At 46.1% G+C, this 20,421-nt stretch overlaps 1 protein-coding gene across 1 annotated transcript in view; it reads right to left on the bottom strand.

Annotated features, from left to right (window-relative positions):
• The window catches only part of LOC127027993 (dual specificity protein phosphatase CDC14C-like), a 68,446-nt gene extending 61,367 nt beyond the window's left edge, over positions 1-7,079 (bottom strand). The window contains 2 exon segments of the mRNA XM_050913827.1: positions 6,417-6,673; positions 6,986-7,079. Of these exon segments, the coding sequence (XP_050769784.1) occupies positions 6,417-6,673; positions 6,986-7,079 (351 nt within the window).
• Positions 7,080-20,421: the final 13,342 nt, after the last annotated feature.

Genomic DNA, 20,421 nt, shown 5'->3' with positions numbered 1-20,421 from the left:
TTTGAGAAAGGGGAGAAAATAATCCAAATCCTTCTGAAAGCCGGTTTTGCCATAAAACAGAGTAAGGTGAAGGGACCCGCACAGGAGATTCAATTTTTAGGAATAAAATGGCAAGACGGACGTCGTCACATCCCAATGGATGTGATCAACAAAATAGCAGCTATGTCTCCACCAACTAATAAAAAGGAAACGCAAGCTTTCTTAGGTGTTGTAGGTTTTTGGAGAATGCATATTCCAAATTATAGTATGATTGTAAGCCCTCTCTATCAAGTGACCCGGAAGAAGAACGATTTTAAATGGGGCCCTGAGCAACAACAAGCCTTTGAACAGATTAAACGGGAGATAGTTCATGCAGTAGCCCTTGGGCCGGTCCGGGCAGGACCAGATGTTAAAAATGTGCTCTACACTGCAGCCGGGGAGAATGGCCCTACCTGGAGCCTCTGGCAGAAAGCACCAGGGGAGACCCGAGGTCGACCTCTAGGGTTTTGGAGTCGGGGATATCGAGGATCTGAGGCCTGCTATACTCCAACTGAAAAGGAGATATTAGCAGCATATGAAGGAGTTCGAGCTGCTTCAGAAGTGGTTGGTACTGAAACACAGCTCCTCTTAGCACCCCGACTGCCAGTGCTAGGCTGGATGTTCAAAGGGAAAGTCCCTTCTACACATCATGCAACTGATGCTACGTGGAGTAAGTGGATTGCACTGATCACACAACGAAGTCGAATAGGAAACCCCAGTCGCCCAGGAATTCTGGAAGTGATCACGGACTGGCCAGAAGGCAAAGATTTTGGAATATCGCCAGAGGAGGAGGTAACGCGTGCTGAAGAGGCCCCACTGTATAATAAACTGCCAGAAAAGGAGAGGCAATATGCCCTGTTCACTGATGGGTCCTGTCGCATTGTAGGAAAGCATCAGAGGTGGAAGGCGGCTGTATGGAGTCCTGTACGACAAGTTGCAGAAACTGCAGAAGGAAAAGGTGAATCAAGTCAGTTTGCAGAGGTGAAAGACATCCAGCTGGCTTTAGACATTGCTGAATGAGAAAAAATGGCCAATACTTTATCTCTATACTGACTCATGGATGGTGGCCAATGCTCTGTGGGGGTGGTTGCAGCAATGGAAGCGGAGTAATTGGCAACACAGAGGTAAACCCATCTGGGCTGCTGCATTGTGGCAAGATATTGCTGCCCGGCTAGAGAATCTGGTTGTGAAAGTATGTCATGTAGATGCTCATGTACCTAAGAGCCGGGCCACTGAAGAACATCAAAACAACCAACAGGTAGACAAGGCTGCTAGGATTGAAGTAGCTCAGGTAGATCTGGATTGGCAGCATAAGGGTGAATTATTTATGGCTCGGTGGGCCCAGGACACCTCAGGCCATCAGGGAAGAGATGCAACATATAGATGGGCTCGCGATCGAGGGGTGGACCTGACCATGGACACTATTGCACAGGTCATCCATGAATGTGAAACATGCGCTGCAATTAAGCAAGCCAAGCGGTTAAAGCCTCTTTGGTATGGAGGACGATGGCTGAAATACAAATATGGAGAGGCCTGGCAGATTGACTATATCACACTCCCACAAACCCGTCAAGGCAAGCGTTATGTGCTTACGATGGTGGAAGCAACCACCGGATGGCTGGAAACATATCCCGTACCCCATGCCACCGCCCGGAACACTATCCTGGGCCTCGAGAAGCAAATTTTATGGCGACACGGTACCCCAGAAAGAATTGAGTCAGACAACGGGACTCATTTCTGGAACAACCTCATAGACACCTGGGCCAAAGAGCACGGCATTGAGTGGGTGTATCACATCCCCTATCATGCACCAGCCTCTGGGAAAATTGAGCAATACAATGGACTGTTAAAGACTACATTGAGAGCAATGGGTGGTGGGACTTTCAAACATTGGGATACACATCTAGCAAAGGCCACCTGGTTAGTCAACACTAGAGGATCTGTCAATTGAACTGGCCCTGCCCAATCAGAACTTTTACATGCTGTAGAAGGGGATAAGGTCCCTGTAGTGCACATAAAAAATATGCTAGGGAAAACAGTCTGGGTTACTCCTGCCTCAGGCAAAGGCAAACCCATTCGTGGGATTGCTTTTGCTCAAGGGCCTGGGTGCCCTTGGTGGGTGATGCGGAAGGATGGGGAAGTCCGATGTGTGCCTCAAGGGGATTTGATTTTAGGTGAGAACAGCCAATAGATTAAATTGTATGCTATTAATTGCTATATAATCCTGCCACTGTATGTCATCATTATTATAATTATTATGTGCTATATTAATGGTATTGCAGTAAGAATTACTTAGATTAATGAAGAATGAACTTTGACAAAACTGAGTGAAGGGCAGTAGTGATGGAACCAGGACTGACTTCAGCATGCAACAATCCGACACCACACACCATCCTCCTGCTGCGCCCAATGTCACCTGCCTGCCACATCACACCGAAGCCCAATCCTGTTCTACCGCCTGAGCGGACTTTGCATCATCCCTCCTGCCCAGACAGACTGTTACGATAGATGGAGCTCAAAGTCATGGACTGAATGAACTCAACAGACATTTGATAGAGATGGCCCATAGACCGCGGGAATGATATCTATACGTATATATTAAAAGACAGGAAAAGTGATGGTGATTAATTGGAAATGTATTGGAAAGTGTGGGATCTGGGCATAACGTAAATGGTATAGAATAAGGGGTGGATATTGTCCTGGTTTCGGCTGGGACAGAGTTAACTTTCTTCTTAGTAGCTGGTACAGTGCTGTGTTTTGGATTTAGTGTGAGAATGATGTTGATAACACCCTGATGTTTTAGTTGTTGCTAAGTAGCACTTATCTTAAGCCAAGGACTTTTCAGCTTCCTGTGCTCTGCCAGCAAGCAGGTGTGCAAGGAGCTGGGAGGGAGCAGAGCCGGGGCAGCTGACCTGAACTAGCCAAAGGGGTATTCCATACCATGGAACATCATGCCCAGTATATAAACAGGGGGGAGCTGGCCGGGAGGCGCGGATCGCGGTTCGGGAACTAACTGAGCATCGGTCAGCGGGTGGTGAGCAATTGCATTGTGCATCACTGATTTTTTTTCTTTCCCCCCCCCTTCTTTTGTTGCATTCCTTTTCATTACTATTATTATTATATTTCATTATTACTATTGTTAGTATTATATTTTACTTTAGTTATTAAACTGTTCTTATTTCAACCCACGAGTTTTACTTTTTTTTTCCTTTGCTTTCCTCCTCCTTGCCCCACTGGGAGGGGGAGGGGGAAGCGGCTGCGTGGTGCTTAGTTGCTGACTGGGGTTAAACCACGACATCAGGTCACGTTGATCCTGAGATAAAAGCTCATAGCCCCAGGTACTGTTTGTTATTCTAAGCAAGTTGTATTGAAGTTAGTGCCTTGCCTTTCACAATACCCAGCATGAAAACCCACATGTTAGGGTTTTCAAGGCATATGGGTTCCCCATTGGCCTTGAAAGGACCAATAATTTCCTTGCTAGGGGCTGCGTGGGAAAAACAGTGGGGGATGTTATTCTATCACTAAGACAGCTTAGTGATTATCAGACTGAAAAAGAGGAGACAGAGCCTGAAGCATTTCAAATGCAACAGCTCAAGGGAAAGGTTACTTGGAAAGAGATGTTTCTTGCACTAATGCAGGTAGGAGTGCCTAGAGAGCAGGCCTTGGGGGCAAACAATCGATTGTTTTAGTTCTTGATGAATGTAAATATATACAAAGTATTACAAAAAAGGATCCAAGGAGTATCAAGAGTATCAATATCACAAGTTCCCACATATAATCAATATAAAGGATATACGATTAGAGCTAAACAGGCTGAGCACTAAATGCCAAGATGAGCAGGTCTTGGAAATTCTTCAAGTTTGTAGGAGATAACTTCTTGTCACAAGTACTCAGTGAGCCAACTAAGAAAGATGCCCTCCTAGGCTTGTTATTTGTGAATAGAGAAGGACTCGTGGGGGATGTGATGGTAGGTGGCTGTCTTGGCCACAGGGATCATGAAATGGTTGAGTTTAAAATTTTCAGTGTAATAAGAAAAAAGGTGAGCAGAGTTGCTACCCTGGACTTCAGGAGAGCAAACTTTAAGCTATTCAGGGAGCTATTTAGCAGTGTCCCCTGGGAATCTGCTTTTGAGGGCTTAGGAGTCCACGAGTGCTGCTCAGTCTTTAAGAACCACCTTTTAGAAGCACAGGAGCAGGCAATTCCAGTGTGTCGAAAGTCAAGCAAGCGGGGCAGAAGAACAGCTTGGCTGAACAGGGAACTCCTCTTGGAGCTCAGGAGGAAAAAGAAATGGTATGATCTCTGGAAGCAGGGTCAGGCTTTGCAGGAAGATTACAGAGCTGTGGTTCATATATGCAGGGAGAAGACACGAAAGGCCAAAGCTCAGCTAGAGTTGAAACTGGCCAGTGTTGTGTCAGACAACAAGAAGGGCTTTTTTAAGTACGTTAATAGCAAGAGGAGGTCTAAGGAAAACATTGGACGGATACTTGTTGAAGATGATCACCTGACAAATAGGGATGAAGAAAAAGCGGAGGCATTCAATGCTTTTTTTGCCTCAGTCTTTAATAATACTGATAGACCTTGGGCTGCCCGGTCCCCTGAGTCGGAGGACCATGAGTGTGGGAGCAGTGACTTTCCATTTGTGGACACTGAAATTGTGAGGGACCAGCTGTATCAGCTGAATGTTCACAAGTCCATGGGGCCTGATGGGATTCATCCCAGAGTACTGAAGGAGCTAGTGGATGTTATGGCAGGACCCTTCTCTATCATCTACCAAAGGTCTTGGGAGTCTGAGGAGGTCCCCGCTGACTGGAAGCTAGCCAATGTTATTCCAATTTACAAGAAGGGCGTGAGGGAAGACCCAGGGAACTACAGACCTGTTAGTCTAACCTCAGTTCCTGGAAAAATTATAGAGAAGATTATACTGGGTACTATTGAAAGGCATTTAAAGAACAATGCAATCATCAGGCACAGTCAACATGGGTTCACAAAGGGAAAGTCCTGTTTAACTAATTTAATATCCTTCTACCATAATGTCACCTGCCTAGTGGATGAAGGGAAGGCGGTGGATGTAGTCTTTCTGGATTTTAGTGAGGCTTTTGATACTGTCCCTCACAGTATCCTTCTGGACAAGTTGTCCAACTGTGGGATGAGCGGGTTCACGGTGCGCTGGGTGAAGAACTGGCTGAGTGGCAGAGCTCAAAGGGTTGTAGTGAATGGGGCTACATCTGGCTGGCAACCAGGCACCAGCGGTGTTCCTCAGGGCTCAATTCTAGGGCCAGTTCTCTTCAATATATTTATCAACAATCTGGATGCAGGAGTTGAATGCACCATTAGCAAGTTTGCTAATGATACTAAACTGGGAGGTGCTGTTGACTCTCTTGAGTGACAAGAGGCCTTGCAGAGGGATCTGGATAGATTGGAGCATTGGGCAATGATTAATGGGATTAAATTTAACAAGTCCAAATGCCGGATTCTGCACTTGGGATGGAGTAATGACGGGCACAAGTATAAATTGGGAGAGGAGTGGCTGGAGAGCAGCCCTGCAGAAAGGGATCTGGGGGTGCTGGTTGACAGCAGGCTCAATATGAGTCAGCAGTGTGCCCTGGCAGCCAAGAGGGCAAGCCACATCCTGGGGTGCATCAAACACAGCATAACCAGCCGGTCAAAAGAGGTGACTATCCTGCTGTATTCAGCGTTGGTGCAGCCTCACCTTGAGTACTGTGTGCAGTTCTGGGCCCCACAATTTAAGAAGGATGTTCAGGTCCTTGAATGCGTCCAGAGGAGGGCAACAAAGCTGGTGAAAGGGCTGGAAGGCATGTCCTTTGAGGAGCGGCTAAGGACTCTGGGTTTGTCTAGTTTGGAGAAAAGGAGGCTGAGGGGTGACCTCATTGCTCTCTACAGCTTCCTGAGGAGGGGAAGTGGAGAGGGAGGTGCTGATCTCTTCTCCCTGGTATCCAGTGATAGGACTCGTGGGAATGGTTCAAAGCTGCGCCAGGGGAGGTTTAAACTGGACATTAGGAAGCATTTCTTTACCGAGAGGGTGGTCAAACACTGGAACAGGCTTCCTAGAGAGGTGGTCGATGCCCCATGCCTGTCAGTGTTTAAGAGGCATTTGGACAATGCCCTTAACAACATGCTTTAACTTTTGGTCAGCCCTGAAGTGTTCAGGCAGTTGGACTAGATGATCATTGTAGGTCCCTTCCAACTGAAATATTCTATTCTATTCTATTCTAGCACTATGGATATGTGTCATTCATCTGGATGTTATTCCCAAATTATCAATACCCTATATTGTTGCAAAGCTCTTCTAACTGTTAGTGGCTGGTGTAGTCTGCACACACAGCACCAGTTTATGTGTCCAGAGGCACCTTCCCTAGTTATACTTCCCCAACTCTAACCCTGTCGACAATGTTCCCAATGACCTTTAAAACAATTATTAGTACACCTTCTCGGACGACATGGACCACAATTGTTACAGGATGACCGAAGCCAACCATGTTGATAAAACCTGAGTTCTTCTCCTCTTGGGGGATTGCTTGGATGTATAGCAGCTCTATATGGATGATGAATACACCAAACAGGACACTGGCCTCTTTTAACAGTGTCCGATGGTCCACTTGGCCACGCTGCAGGAGCCTCTCTGGTCCAGGTAGATCTAGAAAGGAAACAAAAGTGACATGGTTCCGGAATTCCTTCCTCCTTAGGGATTTGAATGATCCTGGCTTTAATCTCCATGGCAGGATTGGTGGGGTTCTGCATGGCTGGTGGTTATTCATTTAAATGATGTTCCTTAGGAATTCGTTTAACATGTGAGTGATGAATCCAATTCTCTTTCCCTGTAACTTTTACAGCAAAATAGGAAGTTAATAGCACAGTAAATGGACCCTCCCATTTAGGGTCCAACTTCGTTTTGCGAGAGTGGACTTTTATCATTACTGTATCCCCAGACTGGATATCATGTACTTGCATTCCTGCTGGTACTGGTTGAAACCATTGGGCTTGTGCCCTATTTTCTTGTAGATGTTTTTGTATCCTAAATACAAATCTGGTAACTCGTTCATCTCCATCTAAAAGGCTGGTCCTAGTGGGGACAAAGGTCCCAGGTACAGCTAAATGCCTGCCAAACACTATTTCTGCTGATGACAACCCTAGAGGTTGGTGAGGGGTATTTCTAACATCCCATAGCACTATTCCTAAAACTTCAGGCCATTTCAAACCCACTTGACTACAAGTCTGAGCAATTTTTAAGAATCCTATTCATTCTTTCCACCTGTCCTGAGGACTGCGGATGATATGGAACATGTAGCTGTCGCTGTATTCCTAAACTTTTATAAATGTTGTTTAGTACTCCTGCTGAGAACCCCTATCAGATTCTATGGTTTCAGGTATTCCGTATCTGGGAATGATTTTCCCGCAAGAGTGCTTTGACCACTCCCACAGTATCAGCCTTCCTGGTGGGAAAAGCTTCTACCCATCCTGAGAGTTGATCCACTATTACCAGCAGGTGCTTAAGTCCGCTCACAGGAGGCATGTCAGCATAATCAATTTGCAGTCTTTGGAATGGGAAGTATGCCCATGGTTGTCCTCCAGCCTCCTGTTTGGGTTTTACATCGGAAAACTTCCAACATGAGGGACAAGAACTCACAATCCTTTTAACTGCCATATCTATTCCTGGAGCTGCCCACATTCTCTCAATCTGGTTAACAATTGCTACCATCCCTCTATGTGTTTTATCATGAAACCACCTAGCCAAAGTCATTAAATATTTTCTTGGTAAAATGGGGTTTCCTCCAATAGTCCAAATTCCAGTTGCATCTTTCACAGCCTCCCAACTTTTCCATCGAGCCGTTCTTCCTGAGTGACCTCTGCATATATTTGGGCTGGATTATTGATATCTGTCCAGTCATTAGTAGAGGGAGTTGTTATGGCGGTACACTCGTATATAGGTTGGTGGGCAGCAGCTTTTGCTGCTCTATCTGCCAGTTCATTACTCCTTTCAATTTCGCTGGATCCTTTGGTATGAGCTGGACAGTGTACTACAGCGATTTCCCTTGGAAACTTAATAGCTTCCAACAGCATTCGGATTTCAGTCCCATTAGAAATATTTTTTCCCGCCAAGGTAAGGAATCCTCGTTCTTTCCATAGCATACCCGTTGCATGGCACACTCCAAAGGCATATTGAGAGTCAGTATAAATAGTTACTCGCTGATTACGTCCCCACCAGGCTGCTCTTGCTAATGCAATTAATTCAGCCCCTTGGGCACTCACCGAGGGTTGTAGAGGTTCTGCTTCAAGTACCTCTAAGTTTCTCACCACTGCATAGCCCGTGTGTCATTTTCCATTCATGTAGTACGAAGATCCATCAGTGAAAAGGGTTAGGTCCGAGTTCTCTAGAGGTTGATCCCACAGATCTTCCTGTAGGCGGCCAGAGTGAAACACTACCTTAGCACAGTCATGATGTGGTTCACCATCGGAGGGAACAGGCAGTAAAGTTGCTGGATTCAAAACATTACATCTTTTTAAAGTAATATTATCCGCATTTAAAATCATTAATTGACAATGATGCACTCTTTGTGGGGACAATGCTTGTGCAGCATGTTGTTTAAGAATCATTTCTCCTTCATGCGGGACATACACGGTTGTTGGGTGACCCAGAACTAATGGTCTGCTCCTTTTTATGATAGTTGCTGTTGCTGCTATCGCTTTAACACAGGAATTATTCCCTGCCGCTACAGGATCCAGTTGAGTTGAGCAATAAGCCACAGGGCGGCGGTGTGGACCTAGCTTTTGAGTAAGGACTCCGCTAGCTACTCCTTTGTTCTCATGCACAAATAGTTCAAAGGGTTTGGAGTAAAGCTCCTTTTATAGCTTGGAAAGCCTTTTCTCTCTCTGGACCCCAACGTATAGGCTCCACTTCCTCTGCCTTGGTAGCTTCTGTCAATGGCTTACTTAACTCCCCTAGCCCCAGTATCCAGGGTCTGCAGTATCCTACTGCGCCTAAAAATCCTCACGATTGCTTCTTTGTTAACGGTCGAGGTATTTCTACAATAGCCTGGACCCATTCTGGGTCTACTAATCTTTGTCCTTCTTTTGATATGAATCCTAAATATTTTACTTCCTGACGACACAGCTGAAGCTTAGAAAGAGATGCACGGTGACCTTTTTCTGCTAAAGCAGTACATAGACAAATAGTATCTTTCAAGCAATCTTCATATGTCTTGCTGGTAAATAACAAATCATCTACATATTGTACAAGTATAGAACCTCCAGGTAATGTAATATCTTTCAAATTTTCTCCTTGCCACCCTGGCATGTGATCCTTAAAATAGTTGCAGATGTCAGAGGCGGCTTGGTCCACAAACACGCTTGCTGCCAATTCATTATTAAAGTTCTGGAGAGTCATTCCCCCGTATGTCAACAAAGCCTGTTGCAATCTTCCCCAGTAGTCACTGGGGTGTTCCTCTGGCCTCTGTCTACATTTCTGTACTTTAGTCCAATTTACTCTTATTTCCCTGCAAGCTCTAATCGCATCTATCAGATTTCTAACCGCCATTCGGCAATTATCTCTATCTGTTTGATTATTATAATCCCAATTAGGATCAGCCTGAGGCCAGGCAGTCTGATTTCCCCCTGCCTGTAGGGTTAATTCCGCATCCTTTTCAATTATCTTATCTCTCTCGTCTGGATGGAGCAACTCTCTCAATAACGGGTTAACATCGGCCCAGGATGGATTATATCCCGAACGAATATTGGAAAATAATGATGCACATTGACCTGCATCTTCCCTTAACCTGGGCATTTGATTTCCCCACATAACCAAATCCCTGGGGTTCCAGGGGTGATGGGTGTATACATACACGTAACACTGGAGGTGGAGGAGGAACATTTCACACACACCCCCACACACGCCCACCGCCCCTCGCCACTGGCTGCATTGCAAGAGGATTAGGGATAACATTAGAAACCACAGGGTAAGGCCCAGCAGAAGCAGTGGGGACAGCAGAGGCAATTGGGGGGGAATCAGCAAGCGATACAGAGGGAGGAGTATAGGGTGGTGCAGAGACCGGCTCTGCAGGCGCCTCGGTTAATTTACTCACAACTGCTGCAGCTAAAGTTCTTCCTCGAGGTTTTCGTACTCCTTTTCGACCATCCTCTTTATGGCGGTCATATGCCCAATTATCCCATACATACCAATAATTCATTTGCTGAGGTTTTTCATCTTCCAAAATTTTCCAGAGCGTAGCCAATTTCTTTAATTTGAAGGATCCTTTGCAGGGCCATCCCTCTGTTCCTCTAAGTGCTGGCCAGTCTTCCTTACATAGTGTTACCATCCTTTTTTTAGACAGACCTTTAATACCATCTATTTTCTTTGAGTTTTCTAAAACCTCAGTTAAGGGCGTCCCCTTCTCTACACCAGGTTTATTTCTATTATTGCACGCTTCCAGAAACCAGATTACCAGAATTTAGAATTTAGGAGCAGGAGTTTAAAGACTTACCAGCTGGAGCCCCTCGTTCCCAAGGTCCCAGGTGAACTCACCCAAGGTTGTTGGCACTGGACGTTGGTGATGAGAGGGTCCGTCGGCATCTCCTAGGGGTTGCCAAATCTGTTGCAGGAATTATGCAGCCGCCTCCTAGACCATGGTAGGAATTATGCGGATGCCACCTCAACAGGGCTCAGCCCTAGGTTCCTGCTCGAAGATGAGTCGCCAATCCACTGAGTAAATAAGTGGTTTATTTATCCGACGTGCAGAGCAGCTCGAGCTGGGTGCCTCCGAAGAGGGACCCTTACTGCAGACCGTGCACCCCAATTCTACCCGTACCACCCATCACCCGATCCCAAGTCCAATCACTTCATTCTGGTCGGTGGTCTCTTGATTTCTTATTGATTTTCTTTTCACTGGGCTGGCCTTCTTCTGAAGTTACCTCATTCTCTTGGAATTGTTTCCTTGGTCCTTATCCTCTTCATTCTGCTTGTATCTGCTGGTTTCAGCTAGTTCTGTGTTTGCAGCATTAGTTTTATCAAAACATTTACTCTTGGTTAGCTCTTTCGGCCTAAGGCTTCAACTACTTTAGCTTCTAGTGCTAAGCAAGGCTATTAATCCTAACAATTCTCAACATACCCCAAGAATAAACTGATAAATATTAACGTATTCGAGGGAAGGAAAGAGCCGTCTTGAGAAGTTTCTCTAATCTTGCAACTAGAAGGATACCCACTGGTTTTGGCTCAAGTATGGGCGATGAGAGTGCCTGCATATATAATCTGTTAGCAGGCAACACTTTTTATACCACTGGGGGAAAATATTCTTTTGGTACCCGATCACCTCGGATCCGCGCTTATGGTAGGGAGGACTGTGCCTCCCCGCCCCCCCCCCCCCCCCCCCCCCCCCCCCCCCCGCTGTGCTGACCGGACACCCCTCCCCCCCTCCCTTCAAGCCTATAGCCTTAAAACAATACCGACTGCCTGGGGGCCATACTGGGATCTCTCAAACTATTAAACAGTTGTTAGAAGCAGGGGTTATCATCTGACGAACACATTCACCTTTTAATAACCCTATTTGGCCTGTAAAGAAGCCAGATGTATGTCATACACCTGGTGTATGACTGTGGATTACCGGCTTTTGAACCAAGCCGCCGCTCCCATGGCTGCGGTCCTGCTGGACATTGTCACTCTGTTAGAGCGGCTGGAAGCTGGGGCAAACGCCTGGCACGCTGTTACCAACTTGGTGAATGCTGCCTTCAGTATTCCTATTGCTGAAGAGTTGCAGGAACGGTTTGCCTTTTCCTGGGAAGGCCAGCAGTACACATTTACGGTGCTGCCTCAGGGATACCTGCACAGCCCCACAATTTGTCATGGGATTGTAGCTCAGCACTTGGGGGAGTGCAGCCTGTCCCCAAAGTGTAAACTGTTCCATCACATTGATGACATCCTGCTGACCGCACCTACGGAGCAGGATGTCGGGGAGGCACTGAGCAGGGTTGTGGACACCATGAGAGGGCATGGTTGGGAAATTAATCCACAAAAAGTACAAGGGCCAGAAACTGAGGTAAAATTTTTAGGCATCATCTGGCAAGGACCCTGCCAAATTATGCCTGAAGCTGTGAAACAAACAGTACTTCATATAGCTGAGCCCCGGAAAAAGGTTGATGTGCAGCGCTCTGTAAGATTACTGGGGTACTGGCACCAGTTTATCCTACACTTAGCACTGATTGTTAAGACCCTTGTATAATGTCCCCATGTTACATACAGAAGTTCTGCTCCAAAGAACTCAGCTGAGGGTCTGACAAGATGCAAGAGCTGGATAGGGCTAAGGACAGTAACGTGAGATAAATAAAAGCGTAGCCAAACAGACTGAAAGTGTCAGACATCTTCAGAGAACTATCCAAAATAGCTTCTAAAGTCTTTTAACAGATAACTTAGAATGTTATACATTATGCTATTTTTCTCACTTGACACTGAATTGCATTTATTTTTGTATTGGGTTTGCATGGCAAGGTTTTGGTAGTGAGGGGGCTACAGGGGTGGCTTCTGTGAGAAGCTGCTAGAAGCTTCCCCTATGTCCGAAAGAGCCAGTGCCAGCCGGCTCCAAGACAGACCCACCGCTGGCCAAGGCTGAGCCAATCAGCAACAGTGGTAGTGCCTCTGCGATAACATATTTAAGAAAGGGAAAAACCCAAAAAACCTGCGGGAACAAGAGCAGAGGAGAGAGGAGTGAGAATATGTGAGACAAGCAACTCTGCAGACACCAAGGTCAGTGAAGAAGGAGGGGGAGGAGGTGCTCCAGGAGCCAGAGGAGAGATTCCCCTGCAGCCCGTGGTGAAGACCATGGTGAGGCAGGCTGTCCCCCTGCAGCCCATGGAGGTTAACGGTGGAGCAGATATCCACCTGCAGCCCATGGAGGACCCCACGCCGGAGCAGGTGGATGCCCAAAGGAGGCTGTGACCCCGTGGGAAGCCCGCACTGGAGCAAGCTCCTGGCAGGACCTGTGGACCCATGGAGAGAGGAGCCCATGCTGGAGCAGGTTTGCTGGCAGGACTTGTGTCCTGGTTTCGGCTGGGACAGAGTTAACTCTCTTCTTAGTAGCTGGTACAGTGCTGTGTTTTGGATTTAGCGTGAGAATGATGTTGATAACACACTGATGTTTTAGTTGTTGCTAAGTAGCGCTTATCTTAAGTCACACTTTTTTACTGTGAGGGTGACCGAGCACTGGAACAGGTTGACCAGAGAGGTGGTGGAGTCTCCATCCTTGGAGATATTCAAAAGCCATCTGGACATGGTCCTGGGCAACCGGCTCTAGGTGGCCCTGCTTGAGCAGATGGGTTGGACCAGAAGACCTCCAGAGGTCCCTTCCAACTTCAACCATTCTGTGATTCTGCGATTCTGGTTTTCTACAGTAAGGACGAGCCCACTTAGAAGAGGCAATACAGTTCAGAGTATGTGGTGACAATTAAAGCAGAAAGATGTGTTTAAGACATGAAATGACTGGATTCAACTAAATGTGTCAACACTGAATCCTCAGTCCTTCAAGTCCACGTTACTACATGCATATAGCTGAGATTAGCCTCAAGAGGTTCTCTTGAACATAGGGTATCTGAAAAAGAGACCAATTTAAAACAGGAAATGAGTCAACCTTTATGCATTTTTCAATTTGGTTAAAAATATTATCCAAGACCTGAACATAATTCTTAACTTCAGTGGGTTAATCAGGGTCCATCCTGTCTTCCTCTATTTTAGCAATTTCCTGCTGAATATTGATCATTGCATGACAGAATCTATCCAGCTCTGCCTTCTATTCAGACTCTGTTGGTTCAATCATAAGTGTCCCTGCCATTGGCCAGGACATGGTTGGAGCATGAAAAACTGGTTGTCTTGGTTTCGGCTGGGATAGAGTTAATTTTCTTCCTAGTAGCTGGTACAGTGCTGTGTTTTGGATTTAGTGTGAGAATACTGTTGATAACACTCTGATGTTTTAGTTGTTGCTAAGTAGCACTTAAGGATTTTTCAGTTTCCCATGCTCTGCTAGCAAGCAGGTGTGCAAGAAGCTGGGAGGGAGCATAGCCAGGACAGCTGACCCAAACTAGCCAAAGGGGTATTCCATATCATGGAACGTCATGCCCAGTATATAAACGGGGGGGGGAGTTGGCCGGGAGGGGTGGATCGCTGCTCTGGCATCGGTCAGCGGGTGGTGAGCAATTGCATTGTGCATCACTGACTTTTCTTGGGTTTTATTTCTTTTTTGTTATATTCCTTTTCATTACAATTATTATTATTATTAGTAGTAGTATTATATTTTATTTTACTTTAGTTATTAAACTGTTCTTATCTCAACCCACGAGTTTTACCTTTTTTTTCCCGATCCTCCTCCCCTCCCCACTGGGAGGGAGAGGGGAGGGGGAAGCGGCTGCGTGGTGCTTAGTTGCTGGCTGGGGTTAAACCACGACACTGATAAAGAACAAATCCAGTCACTGATTACAGGTTATGAGTTAATGTAAGCATTAGCTAGCAGTTGACAACCTTATTTTTCCTAAAAGATGAAAAAACAAGTTCTTAGGCCTTTTCTGTAACCCTTTTCAGGACTGAACACTCAGGTAGGCAATATGCTGGAGGGGGCAGATTGCTCAAAGAACCTTAGTTCCTACCTAAAGGGGAGTATCTCATTGTGTTATTGATAGTAGAGGAAAGAGTCACACACAGACTTTATGGAATGATCTTAAAAGCTGCACTTTTAGATTCTGGTTCTCAGCCCAAAGGATAATACTTCCTTCCAAAGTGATTGGGGTAGAGGTGAGGTGCTTTCCCTGGCTGTCAAGGAAACACTTGGACAGACAGATGAAGCATCCTGGTGTCACCATATCAGCACCCATTCTTGGCATGATGGCGTCGGCAGCACTTTCTAATATCTGGTGTAGTCTGCGGGTTCCTGATCCAAAATCAGCACACGAGGTGTGGTTAGGAACGAAGACTTGGTTGAAGAGGGAAATGGACCTCAGAGGGGGGAAACCTCGGTGCTTAGAATGGGTAGGAAAACTGGTTGGGAATGTGATAATAAAAGGAAGCTTTGGCTGCAGTGCCCATGAACTAGCAGAGTTGAAGCTCCTGAGGGTAATGAGGAAAGCAAGTAGCAGAGTACAGGCCCTGGACTTCAGAAGAGCAGATTTTGGCTTATTCAGGAAACTGGTAGGTGGTAGGTAGTGCTGAAGGGCAAAGGAGCTCAAGAAAGCTGGGAGGTCTCTAAGGACAGCATTGTCCAAGGAAAAATATGGTCCATCCCAATACTCAGGAAGACAAGTAGATGTACCAGGAGACCAGCTTGGCTAAACAGGGAACTCATGGTAGAGCTCCAATGCAAAAAGAGGGCATTGAGTAGATGGAAGCAAGGACAGGTGCCGTGGTTTAATGCCAGCCAGCAGCTAAGCACCGCATAGCCACTCACTCTCCACCGAGTGGGATGGGAAAGAGAAATGGAAGGGCAAAAGTGCGAAAACTCGCGAGTTGAGATAAAGACAGTTTAATAGGTAAAGCAAAAGCTGTGCACGCAAGCAAAGCAAAACAAGGAATTCATTCACTGCTTCCCATTGGCAGGCAGGTGTTCAGCCATCTCCAGGAAAGCAGGGCTCCATCATGCATAACGGTTACTTGGGAAGACAAATGCCATCGCTCTGAATGTCCCCCCTTCCTCCGTCTTCCCTGCTGCTTTTATTGCTGAGCACGACATCATACGGTATGAAATATCCCTTTGGTAGGCTGGTAGGTTTGGTAGCTATGCCCCCTCCCAACTTCTTGTGCACCCCCAGCTTACTCGCTGGCAGTGTGAGAAAACAAAGAAGGCCTTGGTGCTGTGTAAGCACTGTTCAGCAATAACTAAAACATCCCCCACTGTTTTCATCACAAATCCAAAACATAGCACCATACAAGCTACCATGAAGAAAATTAACCCTATCCCAGCCAAAACAGGTACAGACAGGCTACAAAGGAGGAATAAAGAAACACTGCCCAAGCATGTAGGGATAGTGTCAGGAAAGCCAAAGCTCAACTGGAGGACCATCAAGAGCAACAAGAAGAGTTTCTACCGTTACATTACCAATAAAAGGTTGAACAAGGAAAATGAACAAGGGCCTGTTGTTGAATGGGCCAAGGGATTTAGTGACAACACATGCAGATAAGGCTGAGTTACTCAATGCCTTGGTTGCCTTTGCCTGCAAACTGACTTGACTCGCCTTCTCCTTCAGTGGCTTCTGCGACTTGTCGTATAGGACTCCACACAGCAGCTTTCCACTTCCAATAGTCTTCCTCACGATGTCCCTTGGTTGAACTCTTCTTCTCAGTTAACTTCTGCATACTTTGCATTTCTTGCGAATATCCAAAACTGATAAAGACCTACTGAAGCCTACCTAGTTTCTAATTACAAGGACATCCTGACCATATATCCTTCCTCTTATCTACTGAATAGGACAATGCATGCCTTATTTGGTAGCCTAATATTTAGCAGACAACACTTAATCACTAAATAGAGTTTTACTATGGTATCAGGGACATAGCTGTTATCTTATTGATCACATCCCTTGGGTCTGTGACAACGTCTGTCTTGCTATTTTATTCCCCAAAACCGGATGTCTTGTGCAGATCCTTTGACCTTGCTTTGACCTTCCTTTTTATAAGAGGCAAGTATTGAACAGGTTCTTCTGTTTTCTTCAATGCTGACTTTAACCTCTCCTGTTAAAATTTTGGATCATAATATATAAATTTTAAAAAATGTTCAACAGATCAGTCCCAGCATTTTCTTGATACAGTGCATGAAGAGGTGTACTGGATCTGGCTGGGATGGATTTAACTTTCTCATAGCAGCCCATATAGTGCTGTGCTTTGGATTTGGCTAAGACAGTGTTGATAACACACCAATGTTTTGGCTACTGCTGAGCAGTGCTTGCACAGCATCAAGGCTGTCTCTCCAGCATCCTCCACCCCCAAAGGCCAGTAGGCTGGGGGTGGGCAAGAAGTAGGGAGGAGACATAGCTGGGACAGCTGACCCAAACTGACCAAAAAGATATTCCATACCATATGTTGTGCTCAGCAATAAAAGCTAAGAGAAAGGAGGAGGAGGTTGGCATTCTGTATTAAGGCGTTTGTCTTCCGAAGCATCTGCTACACGTACTGAGGCCCTGCTTCCCAGGAAGTGTCTGGACATTGCCTGCTGATGGGAAGTAGAGAATAAATCTCTTTTTCTTTTGTTTTGCTTCCCTGCGTGGCCTTTGCTTTTTTGTTTTCGCGTTAAACTACCTTTACCTCTGTGGTGGGTTAACCTTGGCTGACCACCAGGTGCCCATAAAGCCACTCTATCAATCACTCCCCCTTCTCAACAGGACAGGGGGAGAAAAAATACTATGAAAAGCTCATGGGTCGAGATAAGGGCAGGGAGATCACTTACCAATTACCATCATGGCTAAACAGACTGACTTAGGGAAATTAATTTAATTTATGCCAATCAAATCAGAGTAGGATAATGAGAAATAAGAGCAAATCTAAAAAACGCCTTCCCCACCCTCCATTCCCAGGCTCAACTTCACTGCCAACTATTTACCTCCTTCCCCCAAGTGGCACAGGGGGATGTGGAATGAGGGTTGTGGTCAGTTCATAATGCTTCTCTCTGCCGCTCCTTCTTCCTCATGCTCTTCCCCTGCTCCAGCATGGGGTCCCTCCATGGGAACTTCTCCACGTGAGTCCTTCCCTGGGCTGCAGGTTCTCCAAGAACTGCTCCGAGCAGGGTCCCTCACTGGGTGCAGTCCTTCAGGAATGGACTGCTTCAGCGTGAGCCCCCGTGGGGTCACAGGTCCTGCCAGCAAACCTGCTCCAGCATGGGTCCTCACGGGCTGCAGCTTCCTTCAGGAGAATCCACCTGCCCTCCGGGCTGCAGGGTGGATATCTGCTCCACGTTAACCTCCAGGGGTTGCAGGGGAAGACGCCTCAATGGTCACAGACGGGCTGGCAGAGGAACATTCTGACTGACCACAACCTCATTCCACATCCTCCCTGTGACCTTGGGTGAAGGAGGTAAAATAGTTTCGAGTCAATTGAGCCTGGAAGAAGGGGGTGGGGCAAGCGTTTTTTAGATTTGCTCTTATTTCTCATTATCTACTCTGATTTGATTGGCATAAATTAAACTAATTTCGCTAAGTCAAGTCTGTTAGCCCTGTCTGGTAAGATGGTAAGTGATCTCCCTGCCCTTATCTCGACCCATGAGCTTTTCATAGTATTTTTTCTCCCCCTGTCCTGTTGAGAAGGGGGAGTGATTGATAGAGTGGCTTTATGGGCACCTGGTGGTCAGCCAAGGTTAACCACCACAGAGGTAAAGGTAGTTTAACGCGAAAACAAAAAAGCAAAGGCCACGCAGGGAAGCAAAACAAAAGAAAAAGAGATTTATTCTCTACTTCCCATCAGCAGGCAATGTCCAGACACTTCCTGGGAAGCAGGGCCTCAGTACGTGTAGCAGATGCTTCGGAAGACAAACGCCTTAATACAGAATGCCAACCTCCTCCTCCTTTCTCTTAGCTTTTATTGCTGAGCACAACATATGGTATGGAATATCTTTTTGGTCAGTTTGGGTCAGCTGTCCCAGCTATGTCTCCTCCCTACTTCTTGCCCACCCCCAGCCTACTGGCCTTTGGGGGTGGAGGATGCTGGAGAGACAGCCTTGATGCTGTGCAAGCACTGCTCAGCAGTAGCCAAAACATTGGTGTGTTATCAACACTGTCTTAGCCAAATCCAAAGCACAGCACTATATGGGCTGCTATGAGAAAGTTAAATCCATCCCAGCCAGATCCAGTACACCTCTTCATGCACTGTATCAAGAAAATGCTGGGACTGATCTGTTGAACATTTTTTAAAATTTATATATTATGATCCAAAATTTTAACAGGAGAGGTTAAAGTCAGCATTGAAGAAAACAGAAGAACCTGTTCAATACTTGCCTCTTATAAAAAGGAAGGTCAAAGCAAGGTCAAAGGATCTGCACAAGACATCCGGTTTTGGGGAATAAAATAGCAAGACAGACGTTGTCACAGACCCAAGGGATGTGATCAATAAGATAACAGCTATGTCCCTGATACCATAGTAAAACTCTATTTAGTGATTAAGTGTTGTCTGCTAAATATTAGGCTACCAAATAAGGCATGCATTGTCCTATTCAGTAGATAAGAGGAAGGATATATGGTCAGGATGTCCTTGTAATTAGAAACTAGGTAGGCTTCAGTAGGTCTTTATCAGTTTTGGATATTCGCAAGAAATGCAAAGTATGCAGAAGTTAACTGAGAAGAAGAGTTCAACCAAGGGACATCGTGAGGAAGACTATTGGAAGTGGAAAGCTGCTGTGTGGAGTCCTATACGACAAGTCGCAGAAGCCACTGAAGGAGAAGGCGAGTCAAGTCAGTTTGCAGGCAAAGGCAACCAAGGCATTGAGTAACTCAGCCTTATCTGCATGTGTTGTCACTAAATCCCTTGGCCCATTCAACAACAGGCCCTTGTTCATTTTCCTTGTTCAACCTTTTATTGGTAATGTAACGGTAGAAACTCTTCTTGTTGCTCTTGATGGTCCTCCAGTTGAGCTTTGGCTTTCCTGACACTATCCCTACATGCTTGGGCAGTGTTTCTTTATTCCTCCTTTGTAGCCTGTCTGTACCTGTTTTGGCTGGGATAGGGTTAATTTTCTTCATGGTAGCTTGTATGGTGCTATGTTTTGGATTTGTGATGAAAACAGTGGGGGATGTTTTAGTTATTGCTGAACAGTGCTTACACAGCACCAAGGCCTTCTTTGTTTTCTCACACTGCCAGCGAGTAAGCTGGGGGTGCACAAGAAGTTGGGAGGGGGCATAGCTACCAAACCTACCAGCCTACCAAAGGGATATTTCATACCGTATGATGTCGTGCTCAGCAATAAAAGCAGCAGGGAAGACGGAGGAAGGGGGGACATTCAGAGCGATGGCATTTGTCTTCCCAAGTAACCGTTATGCATGATGGAGCCCTGCTTTCCTGGAGATGGCTGAACACCTGCCTGCCAATGGGAAGCAGTGAATGAATTCCTTGTTTTGCTTTGCTTGCGTGCACAGCTTTTGCTTTACCTATTAAACTGTCTTTATCTCAACTCGCGAGTTTTCGCACTTTTGCCCTTCCATTTCTCTTTCCCATCCCACTCGGTGGAGAGTGAGTGGCTATGCGGTGCTTAGCTGCTGGCTGGCATTAAACCACGGCACCTGTCCTTGCTTCCATCTACTCAATGCCCTCTTTTTGCATTGGAGCTCTACCATGAGTTCCCTGTTTAGCCAAGCTGGTCTCCTGGTACATCTACTTGTCTTCCTGAGTATTGGGATGGACCATATTTTTCCTTGGACAATGCTGTCCTTAGAGACCTCCCA

Source organism: Gymnogyps californianus, unplaced genomic scaffold (assembly GCF_018139145.2).
Source record: "Gymnogyps californianus isolate 813 unplaced genomic scaffold, ASM1813914v2 HiC_scaffold_120, whole genome shotgun sequence".
NCBI lineage: Eukaryota > Metazoa > Chordata > Aves > Accipitriformes > Cathartidae > Gymnogyps > Gymnogyps californianus.
Note: the sequence above shows the minus strand (reverse complement) of the source record. Positions and strands in the feature narration are given on the sequence as shown.